Source organism: Equus asinus, chromosome 5 (genome assembly GCF_041296235.1).
Source record: "Equus asinus isolate D_3611 breed Donkey chromosome 5, EquAss-T2T_v2, whole genome shotgun sequence".
NCBI classification, from domain to species: domain Eukaryota; kingdom Metazoa; phylum Chordata; class Mammalia; order Perissodactyla; family Equidae; genus Equus; species Equus asinus.
The window spans coordinates 109,695,926-109,711,517 of NC_091794.1; the positions used below are offsets into that span (position 1 = coordinate 109,695,926).

Here is a 15,592-nt window from a genome sequence, read left to right on the forward strand (position 1 = left end):
TGCTGTCCTTGAGAAGCTGTGCCCTGCCCAGCTGGCCGGTGCTTTGGGCGGGAACCTACCTTCCATGGGTGTGTTGGGGTCCGGGCGGTTGGCAAACACCACGTCCACGTAGTCCAACTGCAGCCGCTCCAGAGAGGCCTTCAGACCTGGGGGGAGTTGGGAGGGACGGTCACCAGCTTCACAGATAGTCCTGGGGCTCACCTGTGCGCGGCTCAGGGAGCAAGAGACAAAAGAGAGCAGGCCCCTGGCACTGGGAGCTGTCAGACAGCGGGGAGCACGGCAGGCAGGTGCCACCCGAGGTCGAGAAAAGCCACGACACCCCAAAGGGGGTGGGGGTGGGTCCACAGGCCAAATGTCCTGTGAGTGAATGAAGAGGGGACCTTCCTAGACTGCTGGTGGCCGTGTGGCGACTGGGAGGCTAGGTTATGGGACATGGAGGGAGCGTGGCATCTGTGTCTAACACATCAAGGCCCGTGGTGCCTGAGATGTGAAGATTGTGACCTTGTACTTAGCAACAGGTCAGAACAGAGCTGCAGAGCAGAAGTGCTCGGGCTGCAGAGGCGAAGGGTGGGCAGCAAGGCCTCCTCACCAATTATTTTTAATGGAGCGCCTGTATTACCTTGATGGCAATGAACATGGATAGAAAGGCACGAAGACAAAAAATACAGGGGAAGTGAGACATTCTGGCAGACCCCTCTCAGCATCCCATGTGCTGAGCCCCAGGTAGGCTGTGTCCCACATCCACCCTTGCCTGGGTCCTTCCAGGTTCCCAGTACCCTCGAGGGGAATGCTTTCACTGCACCCATATTTCAGTTGCTGCCACAGAGGCTTGGGGAAGTGACGTCCTTTGCTCAAGGTCACCCAGTCAGCACGAGGCTCAGCCTGGATTGAAACCTAGGCCTGTGTATGTCCTCTGTGGAGACAACACTGCCCATCCGAGGGTGACATGGCCCACCTGCCCATACTGCTGCCCCCTCCCTCATGACATGGAGGGAACACCCCGTGTGAGCCTGGGTGGAAGGAGAGGGTGGGACCAGAGCACCCAGTGTCCCCAGGACTTGGGTCCTGCACCAGATCATTGGTGGGTTTTAGGAGGCTTTAGCCACTGCACTTTCTTCACTTCCGCATCCAGGGGAGGCTCCCAGGGCTTGGGGGGCCGTGTGGAGCCAGAGCCCCCTCACCTTCTATTATGTGCTTCCTGGAAAGGCCCCTCTCGGTCTCCGCTCTGAAAAACAGGCCGACAGCGTGCATGATGTTACAAGCGGTTTTGGGGAAAATGTTTATGATGCAATGTTAGGCGAAAAAGTAGGTCAGCTCCTGCCCCATGCAGTCTGATTCCACTTTGGGGATAAAACCACCAGGCTTCAGGGATCGGCTCACGCAGGCGGGGGAAGGCCTGGGAGGCCCCCTTGGCTGGCCTGGGGAGGCGCGGTGGCAGTGGGGGACTGAGGCTTTGGTTTTTCAATCTGCCCTTCTGTTTGGCTTTTTTTGTTTTGTTTTAAATTAAGAACGAATCATATTTATAATTCCTGGGGAACTGATTTTGTCCAGCCCCAGAGAGAATGTGGGGCCAGATCCTTGGAGACGGGCAGGGGTGGTCTGTGGCCCAGGGAAGGTGGAATCATTAGGACAGTTTATAAATTTTCTGTTTTCCAGAATTTTGGGGATGTTACTTTTGTAATCAGAAAAATAACACACCCATGAAACTAAAAATAAAAATTAAACAAGGGGCTGGTCTGGTGGCGTAATGGTTAAGTTCGCATGCTCCGCTTTGGCGGCCCAGGGTTCACGGGTTCGGATCCCGGGCGTGGACCTAGCACCACTCATCAAGCCATGCTGTGGCAGCATCCCACATACAAAATGGAGGAGGACTGGCACAGAGGTTGGCTCAGCAATAATCTTCCTTGCCAAAAAACCACAAGGTTTGACTAAAAGACAAACTCAGCCAAAGCCGCTTTTCTGGAACTTGATGTCCCTCAGTAGGGATGGTCACCATCCAGGTAAGATGGGGAATGATGCTTTGGGCACCAGGAGATAGGAAACTGCACTGGGCTGGCTCCTGGCTATCGGGAGGCTGGCCTGTCCAGGACAGACCCTGTGGACCCCCTGTTTCTCCAGGATGACTGCCTCCCTCCCCGCCCCCGGGAGACTCCTAACTCGAGGGGTCTCTGCAGAACATGGGGCTGCAGCTGCTTGACCTGAACCCCACCAGAAGCATGGCCCACAGCACCTACTTTCCTCCCCAGAAGATCTTGGTGGTGATGACGAGGCTGGACCGTCTGTAAAAGAAGAGAAGGAGAGGAGTTGCTGGGCATGGCCCTGGGGGTCCCCCCCATGTTCAGCTCTTGCATAGGGGTCCTAATACCCTTCTCATCTGGGAGCATGGGGCGTGAAATGGGATGCTTCTCTATCATCAGACTCAGTTTGCAGTGTGCTGAGCCCAGGGTCCTGGGGGTCCCCATCAAGCCAAGAGGCAATCGTAGGATGCAGGTAACTAACCACGTGGATGCCACTAACCAACCACGCAGGTGCAACTAACCATGCAGGTGCAACTAACTAACTGTGTAACTGTAGGTTGGGCCATGGGGACCAGGTGGAGATGGAGTCTAAGGTGACCAGTGCCCGGAGCCCAGAGGAGGAGGGGCGTTCAATACAGGGAATACACAGGAGAGGGGTACGTGGGAGGGGTGACGGGGCTTAGGGCATGGGAAGGCCACCCACCCAGTGGACTTTGTCAGGGGCGGAAGCGGGCAGAGGGAGCAGTGAAAGCAGACTCTGAGGAGGTCAAGTACAGGGGCTGGCCAGCGGGCAGAGGGGCTCTGGTGAGGATGGAAGAAGGCAAGGGGGCCAAGCAGTCTGGCTTTCCCTTGCAGGCCCTGTTTCAGAAAAGCTGTGTGAGGGATGGCCTTGGCGGGGAGGCTGAGGGGCCCACGGAGGGTGGGAAGGTGGGGGCGGGGCAGGACCCGGGTACGAGGGGCACGAAGCAGCAGGTACAGTGATGTTGACGGGAATCTGGCCTGGGGCAGTGGAGAGCCCCAGGGGAGGGGAATGGATTCAGGTCTACTGCTTTAAATCCACAGGAGGCAAATGCTGACACCTGAGACTCTGTCCTGGAGGGACACGCAGGGATGATGATGGCCCCTCCTGGCCACATTTGACCTTGACCCTTCCCAAGGGAAGGGGTGACAATGCCCCCCGTGGCCGTGCTTCCCTCCCACCTGGGGGTGGGGGTGGGGGAGGGCTGCGCCTCTGAGCCAGAAGCAGGTGGTAGATGACCTAGCGTGTGTCTCTCTCCGTGTGTGTTCGCCGAGGACATAATCAGGGGACTTGCTAATATGTGTGATTTCCTTTAATTACGGAGTGAGGAAGAATTTATTTTGGGATGAATTAGAGCCAAGAAGAAGCAGCTTTGGTGGGGCGAGAGGAGGGGTGTCAGTCGCCAGTGGGGGGGTGGGGACTGGGGGAGATTCTGAGTGGCACTCACGGGGGAGGGGAGGGGGAGACCCAGCTTTATAACCGCTTCTGACCTTTCTGAAAATGAAGACCCTCGGGCCACAAGGGGTTCAAAGTGCAGGCAGGCGCTCAGCCTGGCCTGTCCCGAGGAGGGTGGGAACTCTGCCTGACGAGGGACATCAGGCTCCTGACCTGCCTCCCAGGGGGCCAGCCTGAAGGGACACAGTGGGGTATGGGGGAAGACTGCAGTCAGAGCTGCCCCTTCCCAGGTGGGAGTGACGTCCAGTCCTGCACCAGGCAGGTGTTTTACACACTCGACCCTCAGGACAGCCCTGCCAGGGAGGTCAGACTGTGGTCCCTTCCCAGGTGGGGACACCAAGCTCCAGAGAGGTGAGACACTGGCCAGGTTCTGTGGACCGGGCAGCGTGGGTGTGATCCCAACACCTCTCCTCTGTGGCCGCCGTACCTGGGCCATCAGGAAGTTCTCACGTTCACCTCTTTTTTGGCCTAACCCAAGTCAGCTTTGCAAGCTGGGACCCAGGCCCTCAGAATCCCACTCACAGAGGAGCTGGGGCAGAGGCTGGGGCAGAGTTTTAGGGGACTGGGCCTCTACTCGACTTTCCTCTCCAGCAGAGTCGCCTCCTGTCTTAGAGCACTGAATGTGACACCCCACTTGGCGACTCCACGAAAGCGTCCTCACCTCACCACAGCCCAGTGCCGGGCTCCACAAGGGGCGGCCACCCATAGTGTGAGCACTCACTCCCTGGAGGGAGCATGGGCTGCCTCCATTCTGAGACATTCTCCCCTTTCCAGCGAGAAAAATTCTGGGACTTCCTAGAGCTTAGAAAGACTGGCTGGCTGCACAAGGGCCGAGGAGGCCAACCCTGGGCCCTCCATGGTAAACAGGAGGGAAGAGTAATGGGACCCGAGCCCACGCTCGCCCCAGGCAGCCTGCCCACCCCACCCAGGACTCCAGAGCACAACTGCCTCTCACGGAGCCCTCTGCCAGGCTCTTCCCCGTGTGCGCCCCAGGAGTGGACCACAGAGAGAGCAATTACCTCCATCCCTTCTTCTTGATGATGTTTCCTAACACGACTTCAGCCCTGCAAGAGACCGAGACATGGGATTTCATTACAGTGTAACAGAAACATCAACCACAGTGACAGTTGGCCACTTGGTCCCTCTGTGAAAATGCCATTGGGGCCAGAGAGCCAGGCTGTTGACCCCCACCTTGGCTCGGGCAGCTCACTCCAGAGAGGAGAGAGTCTGGGGGCAGCTGTGTTATTTCTCCGTGAAGGTGGCTTCTGTCCTCTGCAGGCGCTCATCGGAGCAGCAGTGGCTCCAGCACTTGCAGAGAAGGAGGGAGGGAGCCAATGTCCTGCTTGGCAAGGCCAACAGCATCCCGCTTCCCTGGGCTGCTGGAAATCCACCAGGGAAAACGCCTGGCAACGTTACATTGGTGAAGTTTCCAGACAAGTATGTTTTTTAAAAGGTAAATTATTCATCAAGTACATCCTCTGTTTTCAGAGACAATCAACATGTACTCAGGGCCAGGGGCTGAATTTCCAGCAGAGTCTGTGCGTGCGTACATGTGTGTGGGTGCGTGTGACTCTCTCTTGTTCCTTGCTATTGAACACTAGAGAGACAGATGCCATGCTGACCGCTGTCTGTTCTGTTTGGCGTCACTCCGGGCCCTGCACCAAACTCCGGCCAGCCGGGGTCACGAGTGGGGCTGTTCCAGCCTCACTTGGCACAGCAGAACTGGATTAACTTTTAAGAACTTTCTGCTTATAGCAAAATGTTTCTGAGCAAAAACAACAGACGGAGAACAAGCCATACCCGGCGCTACATTCCGATGATAAAAGCGCCTGAGTAATCCACTCAGAAATAATGGGCTCTAATTTGCAAGCTGTTTAGCATGCATTCTGAATGCTCCTCATTTGTGGTCAAGATGCAGAGAAATTCACTCAGCCCTGGGCCTCTTTCTCTTATTTCTTGGTCCCTCATTTGTGGGACAAAGGATCAGGAAAGGAGGAAGAGAGAAAAGCCAGCAGTGGCCCTGGGGCTGCAGGAGCTGTAGACAGATAACCAAGGCCTGTTGCTTGTGGCCCTGAATTCTCGTGGCTATGAATTTGGTAGGGCTGGCACGTGTCCAGAGGGGCACAGGAATTCTGCGGCTCTCTGGGAAGCGCCCAAATTGGTGTCAGCATAAGAAGCAGGGTGCCTTAGTGAACTTCGTGCTTGGCACTCTGGGCAGTGAGAGGGATAGTGCCTGGCCTACCACCCACTGGAGCTGCCTGGCAGCCCTTGTCCAGGGCAGCCCCTCCCTGCCTGTCCCTTGATACAAGGTGCCCGGCTTCCCGTGACAGCGGCTGCTGGCACCGAGGCATTGATGGGGGTGAGTAGGCAGGCTCAGCTCTAGGCCGGACGGGGAAGAAGCCGCGGAGGCTGGTGGAGGAGCGGAGGGATGGATGAAGGCAGTGGGCTCTAGGGGGTAACAGCAACCCCTGGGAAGCTGCTCCCCAAGTCCTCGGCTTTTGGCAAGTGGTTTCCGAGAGGCCCTGAGCCTGCTCAAGTCCCAGTGTGCTTGCCCCGCATGCCAGCCCTTGGTGTCCAGTTAATAAGGGGGAAGGGAAAACAGTGACACAGAGAGTGTGGCTGCTGTGAAATACAGCGTGCCAGGCCTGTACACAGGAGGCGGGCCATCTGGCACTGGAGGAAGATGCACGGAGCTGGCTCCTGCAGCCCTCGCGGGCAGCAGGACCCAGGCAGGCTGGGGCCAGGGAGCGGCTGGGGCACTCGGGACAGGGGATGCCTGTGGGCTTGGCTTTTCCACCTCTGACCCTTTGGCTTAGTTCATCTGTCTGGAAAGAACTGCACTTTGATGGGAAGCTGCTGCCAGTTTGGGGAGGTTGGGAGGGCGCTGTGGCATTAGGAGGGGCAGAGGGCTGCTGATGGGGGCTGGAGGAGATTTGGGGGTCCCAGTGGAGGCCCCTGGGGCTGTCAGCTCCTCAGACCCTGGGTTGGGCCTTGAGCAAAGGCCCAGCTGGGTTCCCAGATTCTCTGGATCCCATCACAGGCCGCAGGTAATAACCCGGAGCCGGAGCCATGGGAGGCAGGTGTGGGTCCCGGGGCCATGGTGCTCAGCAGGCCAGGCTGTAGCCGCCCAGCCGATGGGAACTTGGCTCGCCCCAGGCAGGAGGGGGCCAGAGGGAGGACGAACAGAGAGCCAACAAATGACTTCACTAACAAAAGCTGACTTTTGGAAACCCGATGCAGGAGGGTGGATGATTTGATTACAGCCAGTCTTTAAAATTGAAGCCAGCAGCCTTGGCTGAAGAGGGCTTTTACAGAATTGAGTAGGAAAGTTCACTGCCAAGATGGGAAGTGCTTCCTACAGCGTTGGCTGCCAGGACCCGCTCTGCCCGGCTCTGAGAGGCCCTGCCTTCCCTGCAGCCCTAATTGCACCATTAAGACGTGAAAATGTCAGGCATGTGGGGCTGGCTGCAGGTCACAGGCACGGCAGGAAGGGCCCAGACGACAGCTTAATCACAGCTCTCGCCCAGCACAGCATCTTTGGCACCTGAGGGACAATGGTCATCTCGCTGCTTGGACACACAGGGAGTTTAGCAAGGGACCAATGTCCAAGAAGAGTGGGCAGTGTGTGAACCCTCTTGTGAACGAGAGCCTGGGAGTAGCAGGATCTCTGGCTCTTCCCAGGGACGCTGCGGCCTGCACCACTTTTCCCAAGCGAAAAGACACGTACTTGCCCGCCGCGTAGACTTCTGCGGTATCGAAGAGGTTGATGCCATTGTCATAGGCCAAGGTCATTAGCTGCTCTGCCATCTGAAACGAGAAAAGCAGGCCTGCTGGAAGGCTGCACTGTCGCGGGACAGGCACGGGGGCAGCTCTCGGTGATGGACTCGTAGAGAAGAAAGAGGATGACGTGAATGAAGAAACAGCCTACAGATTGTGAATTTCTTGTGAGCAGGGATCCCATCTGCTGGGTCATCACGGGGCTTAGCACCTGTACTGGGTTGCACAGTGTCCCCTCAAATTCATGTCCACCCGGAACCACAGAACGTGACATTATTTGGAATGGGGTCTTTGCAGATGTAATTAGTTTAGATGAGGTCAGACTACCTTAGGATGGGCCCTAAATCCAATATAAGTGGTGTCCTTACAAGAATGGACACAGACACACACAGGGAAGACCTGTGTGAAGACGGAGGCAGAGAGTGGGGGACGTGTCTACAACCCAAGGAGTGCCGAGGATTGCCAGCAGCCAGCAGAGCTGGGAGAGGGGATGGAACGGAGTCTCTTTCAGGGCCTTGAAGGGAGCGTGGGCCTGCCGACTCCTGGATTTTGGATTTCTGGCCTCTGGAACTGGGAGAGAATAAACTTTTGTTGTTTAAAGTCACTCAGCTGGGGAGACTTTGTTATGGCAGTCCTGGGAAACAAACACAGCCTGCGACAGGAGCGTGATAGGTATTGGCAGAATAAATACTGTTTTAAAGCTACAGCTAGACCGCGTCCTGTGACGTGGTACCTCATGGAATCCGAATCCTTCCCAGCAACGCCCGAGGATGACGTTGCTATTGTTTGCAGATGGAGAAACCGCATCTTCAGTTAGTACTCTGGCCTTGGCCCTTTCCCCTTGCCTTGCAGGCAGGGGTTGATGACTGGTGACCACCTGGTAGTGGGGGCGAGGACCAAGGAGCTGGGGAAGCCCTGCCTGCAATTGACAGTCCCCTTCAAGATGTAGTAGAGAAGGCACCCCCGAACTCTGCTAGCCTCTGGACAGTGCAGGTGTCCCTTTGAGCGTCACAGACGCAAACTCCCCCACCCCCCACTTCTCAAAGCTCGGCTCAGAGCACCAAGCCTCCCTCCCCAGCCAGCGGAGGGTGGGTGAACAAGACCTAACAACCCTCAAAAGCTGCAGGACAGAAAGCCAGGTGCAGCTCCCCGGAGCTTCTCCCCACACCAAACTCAGAAGCCTCACCGGCCAGGCAGGTACAAAGAGTGAGGCTGGCGGCCAGTGGGCATCAATGGGTGGAGGGGGCTCGGTCGCTGTCTGTGGGAAGGTGGCCAAGTGCATCCAGAGCCCTTGATCTTTCAAGAGAAGCCAGAAATCCAGGATATTCAGGGGGGGCGGGGGCGGTGGCTAAAATCTGATTTTCAGATGTTGGCAACAAACCTCAAAGATTTCAGCTACTGAGCAGGCCAAAGCTGACCCCGTTAGTTAGCTGCTGTCATCTGAGTCAGAAAGCCCAGGTGAGGGAGGGCCGTTGGTGGAGTTTTCTGGATCCATCCGCAGGGCTGATGGCTCCTCTCCTCCCTCCTGTAGCTCAAGGGTAACAAGGCATCAGGTGCATCTGTGCCCTGCTCCGAGCCTCCTCCTCCTCCCAGGCATCTCTCTCTGTCTCAGGGCTCCTCTCTTCATCTCCGGTGCCCCCGGCACACGAGGCCCCTCTGCAGTTTGTCCTTGCCTTCAGCCTCACTTTTCCTGGATGTGTCCCACCACACCGTCTGAGCTCTGCCCAGGAGAATGCCTGGTGGGGTTGGACAGACGGTTTCGGGGCGCAGGCTGCCTCCTGGGGAGGGTTCTGAGCCAAGGCGACGCAGGCCCAGGGCTTTTATTTCCACATTTCAGACACACACGTATTTCCTCATAGCCCCGCCTTTCCTGCATGCAGGGCAGCGCACTACGGGTATCCTGCGCTTGCTCTTCACTCCCAACACATCCTGGACATCAACCCACATCGGTTCACGGAGAGCTCCTTCATTCGTTGTCTTTTTTTTCTTTTTTAATTTACTTTAAAAAAATTTAAAAATTGTGGCAAAATATACACAACATAAATTTACCATTTTAACCGTATTTAAGTGTACAATTCAGTGGCATTAAGTACATTCACATTGTTGTGCAACCATCATCACCATCCATCTCCAGAACTTTCTCATTATCCCCAACTGAACTCTGTTCCCATTAAACACTAACTCTCCAACCCCTTTGCTCTCCCAGGCCCTGGCAACCTCCATTCTACTTTCTCTCTCTCTATTTTTCTTTTGAGGAAGATCAGCCCTGAGCTAACATCTGCCAATCCTCCTCTTTTTGCTGAGGAAGACTAGCCCTGAGCTAACATCCGTGCCCATTTTCCTCTACTTTATACGCGGGACGCCTACCACAGCATGGCTTGATGTGCGGTGCCATGTCCGTACCCGGGATCTGAACCGGTGGACCCCAGGCCGCCAAAGTGGAATGTGCGCACTTAACCGCTGCGCCACCAGGCCTGCCCCTCCATTCTACTTTCTGTCTCTATGAATCTGACTCCTCTAAGTACCTCTCCTCCTGAGTGGAATCATACAGTGTTTGTCCTGTGACAGGCTTACTTATTTCACTTAGCATGATGCCCTCAAGGTGAATCCACATTGTAGCATGTCACAGGATTTACAGGGGTGGGTTTTGAAGGATGGTTAGGAGTCTGTCAGGCCGGCAGTGGGATAGTGGGTGGAAGAGGGGGCATTGTAGGCAAAGGGGCTGGTGTGTGCCGAGGAGGGCAGCCTGCGTCCCTGCTGCACCTGCGGTCTTGCCCATCCTGTGCTCAGGTCAAACACCTGGGTGTCCTCCTTCACTCATCTTTCTCTCACTGCAGCATCCAAACCATCAGCTGATCCTGTCAGCTTCCCCTTGCAAACTAACCCACAATCTGACTGCTCCTGCCCACCTCCACTGTGTCCACCTGGTTCAAGCGGGGGCAGCCCTCAGGTGGGCTTTTGCAGTAGCCCCCTAACTCTCCCTGCCTCTGTCCATGCCCCTGACACCCTGACCAGGCAAAGTGCGGTCCAAGGACCAGCAGCATCAGCATCAGAAATGCAGAATCCCAGGTGCCGCCCCAGACCTGCTACATTAGAATCCGCATTTCAAGCAGCTCTCCAGGGGCTTTGTGTGCACATTACAACTGAAGAAGCACCCCCCCACCAACTGGCCATCCTCAGTGCGGCAGCCAGAACGAGCCTTTTAAGAGTTAAGTCAGGTCAAATTTCCTCTTTGCTAAAATCCTCCAGTGGCTTCTATGCCACAGATGGTCAAAGCCAAAGTCCCCATCAGATCCGCTGCCTCACCTCTGATCCCATCTCTTAACATCCTCCCCACCACCCCCCCCCTCGGCCCCCGCCACGGCCTCATCCAGGCCAGGCACACTCCTGCGGTCCCCATGGGCTGGAATGCTCTTTATCTGGATCACCATGTGGCTCACTCTCTCACTTCCACCTTCCCGATTGTCTTGTATAAACCAGGAGCCCGTACCTGGTCTTTCTCTCTCTGTGGCTGAACAAATAATGGCTCCCCAAAGATAGCAGGGCCCCGGAACCTGTGAGTGTTACTTTAGGGCGAGAAAGAGTCTTTGCAGGTGTGATTAAATTAGGGGTCTCAAGATGGGGAGATTATCCTGGACGATCTATGTGGGCTCTAAATGCCATCACAAGTGTCCTTGTAAGAGGGAGGCAGAGGAAGATTGGACACAGAGAAGAAGGGAATGTGACCACAGAGGAAGAGGCTGGAGTGATGGTGCCACAGGCTGAGGGCTGCCAGCAGCCACCAGAAGCTGGAGGAGGCGAGGAAGGACCCTCCCCTAGAGCCTCCACTGGGGGTGTGGCCCTACCGACACCTTGATTTCAGTCCAGTGAGACCGACTTTGGACTTCCGGACTCCAGAATTGTGAGAGAAGAAATTCCTGTTCTGAAACCCCGCAGGTGGTGTGGGTTTGCTACAGCGGCCCCAGGAAGCAAACACACTCTCTGCCCCTCAGGGGTGAGGTGGGCTCACTGTCTGTCTCCCTCCCAGGAGGTGTGCAGCCCGAGGGCAGGGACCGGGCCCTTACAGGTGCTCAGCAGGCATGAGTTGAATGGACTGGCCTCCAGGGGCTCCGTGGCCTCTAGACGGGCCCTTCCTCCACGTCCTCACTGCCCCAGCCACTCCTCACTCTGCTCTGCCCACCCCAGGAGGGACTCCTCCTCCTGGTCTAGACTCTAGAGCATGACCTCTGTGAGCTCGCAACGCTGCAGCCTGGCCGACCCGCCTGCTCACCGCAGGGAGATGAGCACCCTCCGACATGGGGATACCCATCCTCATTTCCCCCCACCCTTAGCAGAAAGAGAGACATGAACGCGATCCTACTTACACCCAGGACAGCCCTTGGAGGACTACAGACAGAAAGAGAATGAGGGAATCGGGGAATTTTCAGGGCTGTGCTTTCTTATTTTTCCACTGCTATGATTTTGGTGTAACTCCTCTTCCAGGTTTTTCTACGTGAATGTACTGACCTACAGACGCTCTATCTGCTGTGTTTTCCATGTGCTCCCTTGTGGGCCTGTCCCCACATCATTCTTCAAAATGTGACTTCTAAATACCTCCGCCCTGTGGGTGCAGCCTACTTTGTGGAACAGAGCCTCTATTTGGTGACTCTTTGGTATTTCCATCGTCAGAATCCCAGAACGTGGAGGCAGAAGGAACCTCAGGAGACATGTGGGTCAACTCCCTGACACCCTCAACTGGGGAGAAGGAGTCCTTCCTGTCCCCAGCGGGTTTCTCCAGAGCTGAGAGCCGGCCACGGCCTCTGAGGGAAGACCTCAGGCGGCTTCTCCCTTCCCACTCTGCAGGTGTGACCTCGGGCACCTGCTCAGTCTCCAGGGCTCCACTTCCTTGAAATGGGGATGCTGACACCTCCCTCCCTGGGTTGGTGGAGGAGTGAGTGCCATAATAAATCCCAAGCTCTTAGCCATTCTTTTTTTTTTTTAAAGATTGGCCCTGAGCTAACATCTGTTGCCAATCTTCCTTTTTTTTTTCTTCTTCCCAAAGCCCCAGTGCACGGTTGTATATTCTAGTTGTAGGTCCTTCTGGTTGTTGTGGCATGTGGGACGCCACCTCAGCATGGCTTGATGAGTGGTGCCATGTCTGCGCCCAGGATCCGAACCAGTGAAACCGTGGGCCACTGAAGCCGGGCGTGCGAACTTAGCCACTTGGCTACCGGGCCATGGGGCCAGCCCCCTTAGCCACTATTCTTATTAAATGTTCTTGCCCAAGCTGCTCTGAACACATGCTCTGAGGGGTTGTCTTCTCCTGAGCAGCCGTGTGAGGTCACAGAAAGGGCACTGAACTGGAGCTTGGAAACCTGACTCTGACGAGGGCAGCTCCGACGCTTGGCCACGGGATCGGGGGTCTACGAACACCGTCTGTCGGCTGGCTCCACTCTGACGGCCATGGAGGCCTCCCTGCCTGGGCCGGCGGCCCTGAAGATATTTGTAGACAGTTGCTGCAACCCCATAGGACAGGGGACGGCAAACCTTCCCTGTAAAGGGCCAGAGTAAATATTTTAGGATTTGTGGGCCAGATGGTCTCTGTGGCAGTTACTCAACTCCGCCCTTGGAGCATGAAAGCAGCCACAGACAGTAGGTAAATGAATGGGCGTGGCTGCCTGCCAATAAAACTTGATTGACAAAAACAGGATTCATAGAGACAGAGTAGATTAGAAGTTACCAGTGGCTGAGGAGTTCTTGCTTAATGGGTACAGAGTTTCTGTTCAGGGTGATGAAAAATTTTGGAAATACACAGTGGTGATAGCCGCATAGCAAAAGTAATGTACTTAATGCCATTGAACCGTACACTTAAAAATGCTTAACATGGTAATTTTATGTTATGCATATTTTAACCACAATAAAAAATGTTAGAAATGGCAAATTTTATGTTTCCAATATTTAATAAAAAATAAAAAGAGAAAAAAATAGGCCAGGGGCCAGATTCGGCCCATGGCCATCATTTGCTGACATTTTTGGACTCCTGCCACGGAACGTCCCTTGCTACAGTAAATCCACCAGTGTCTTGATTCTGTATCTCCCTGGCTTCTGACCAAGTGTCTTGCACACAAAAGGTGACTTTAAAAACAGGACTCTGCTTCTGGATTCCTGGGCAAGTCAAGCATCTTCCTTCACATGAGCTTAGCAAGGAACATGGTGTCCCAGACGGGCACCCATCTGGAATGCCGGGTGGGCCCACGGCCTCCCTGGGTTTGGGCAGAACACATGTTCCTCTTGCAGCCCAGGATGGTCCTTGTGGCTGTCTGCCCCGCTGGCTCAGACGAGCAGGCAGCCAGCTAAAGAATAAAACCCAGGCATTCTTCATCTGAACCATGGTGAAATGGGCCCTGCATACTTGACGTATTGATTTTTTTGGACACTAACTAGAATTTAATACGAAAATTCTGCTTGCTCCTTCACTCAATCATTTTCGCCTGCCAGGATCTTTTGGAACCCTGAATCTGTCATCTATTGTATCCGCTGTCCTCCCAGCTTTGTGTCATCTGGAAACGACTTCCAATATCTTCATCCGTGTCACTGTCCCTGATGGAGACACGGCAGAGGCCAGAGCCAGCAGGGCTGCCACCAGATTATTAATCAATAACTCTTTGGGTGTGATGGATCTGTTGGTGAAAAAGTCACCTAATTGGATGGGCCACTTCTCTATATCTTTCCCACGAGGACATCACATGCAGTATAGCTAACGCCAATGGAAGTGAAGTCACAGTCTTCTGGAGAATTCTCCCATCTACTTAGTAACAAGCTTGAAAGGGAAACGAGGAGAGTCCAACACAACTTATTCAGGGTGAACCAGGTACCCTGGGGCTCTATTCTAAGTGCTCAGCACCAATCTGGTGGCCACAGGTAAAACAATTAAAAATTCTTGACTTCACCCTTAAGATAGCCCAGACACAGAACCTCAAAGCAAGGGCAAAGAGTTCTATTATTTGCTGCTGTCATAAAAAGAAAAAGGAACAAAGACACAAATGGAATGCATTTGGAGTTTGATGGAAACAAAGCTTTTTCCTTAGAAACTAACTGAGCAATCACAGCTGACAAGGTCTCAAATGAACTCACTCATTAATTTTTAAACGCAACCTTCCCAACAGTAAGTAGGACAGATGTGAAGACAGCTTCTTGAGCTGATATCCAGGGCTCTCTGTGCAATGCCACTATTCTCATTGCTAAGATGTCCACTCACTGTCCAGCAGTGCACACCAGCCTGGGAATGCATTGTCCCCTCTAGGACAGACCCAGAGATGCTGGGCGCGCTGCATCCCCGTTGTGAAGAGAGAAGACCCAGCAAGTCCACTGGACTGCCGGGCACATGGTTAATGACAGCTATGGGCGGTGTGCAGTGAGGAGCTGGTAAAATGTAAATCTACTCAGGCTTCAGCCTGCAGCAAAATCCACAGAATCTGCATTCTGAATGATCTCAACAGATACTTATTCAAATTTCAAATTCAGGTGGGCATACCCTGTAGGAGCAGCTGAGATCTGCATCTGGCTGTATGATTTGGAAAATGCGAGGTCCCTGAATTTTCCTGGCTAACTGCAGATGAGGAATCCGAGTCTCCGGGACTTTAGGGGACTTGCTGAAGCCCCAAGGCGCCCAGCTGCTAAGAGTGGGCGCCACTGCCATGGTGCATCCTTTCCGCCTTCCCTCAGGGCGCGAGAAGCAGGAAGAGGGAAGCCACGGTGGCCGGCGTGAGCACAGGCTCACTCGTGCATTCAGTGGACTTTACCACGTGGGCAGCCCTGGCTGGGCCTGGGAGAGCTGAGGGAGCCCCATCTTACCTCATCGGTGATCTGGCCTCCGAAGGTCACCCATGTTCCTGAAAGAAGACACACAGGCTCAAGTCAGAGAACCTCCCCAAGGAGCCCAATTCTCCCCCTGGGGCGGTGGGACCTCAGGCTGTAGGGCCCAGGGGGCAGCCACAGGCCGCCATGCCGCTCTGCTCTGCGGTGAGCATGTCCTCGGCATGTGTCAACACCTGGCGTTCAGTGCAAGTCTCCCCCTCCTGGGGCCACCAAACTGAGGGGACAGTAAGTGTCCAGAGCAGGCAGCTGGCTGCAGGCCTTCAAAATGCTCGCTGGGGCTCAAGCTGATGCGGCCCCTCTTCCAAGGACATGCCGCAGGGAGAGGGATGAGGGACATCTCCCTGAAGATGGGCGAGGTCTGACAGCCACGTCCTCACTCTCCCCGGGCCCTGTGTGTGTGTGTGTGTGTGTGTGTGTGTGTGTGTCAGGGGGAAGTAGCATGTGCACCATGGAGGCGAAGGGACAG

At 55.0% G+C, this 15,592-nt stretch overlaps 1 protein-coding gene across 9 annotated transcripts in view; it reads right to left on the reverse strand.

Annotated features, from left to right (window-relative positions):
* Positions 1-15,592, reverse strand: part of KCNAB2 (potassium voltage-gated channel subfamily A regulatory beta subunit 2) — a 91,512-nt gene that overhangs the window by 12,194 nt on the left and 63,726 nt on the right. For all 9 annotated transcript variants that reach the window (XM_070511248.1, XM_014862182.3, XM_014862195.3 and 6 more), the window contains 6 exons: positions 15,103-15,140; positions 7,220-7,299; positions 4,512-4,556; positions 2,235-2,279; positions 1,182-1,225; positions 60-146 (listed from right to left, as the gene is read on the reverse strand). In XM_070511248.1, the coding sequence (XP_070367349.1) occupies positions 60-146; positions 1,182-1,225; positions 2,235-2,279; positions 4,512-4,556; positions 7,220-7,299; positions 15,103-15,140 (339 nt within the window). The remainder of the gene's footprint in view (positions 1-59; positions 147-1,181; positions 1,226-2,234; positions 2,280-4,511; positions 4,557-7,219; positions 7,300-15,102; positions 15,141-15,592) is intronic.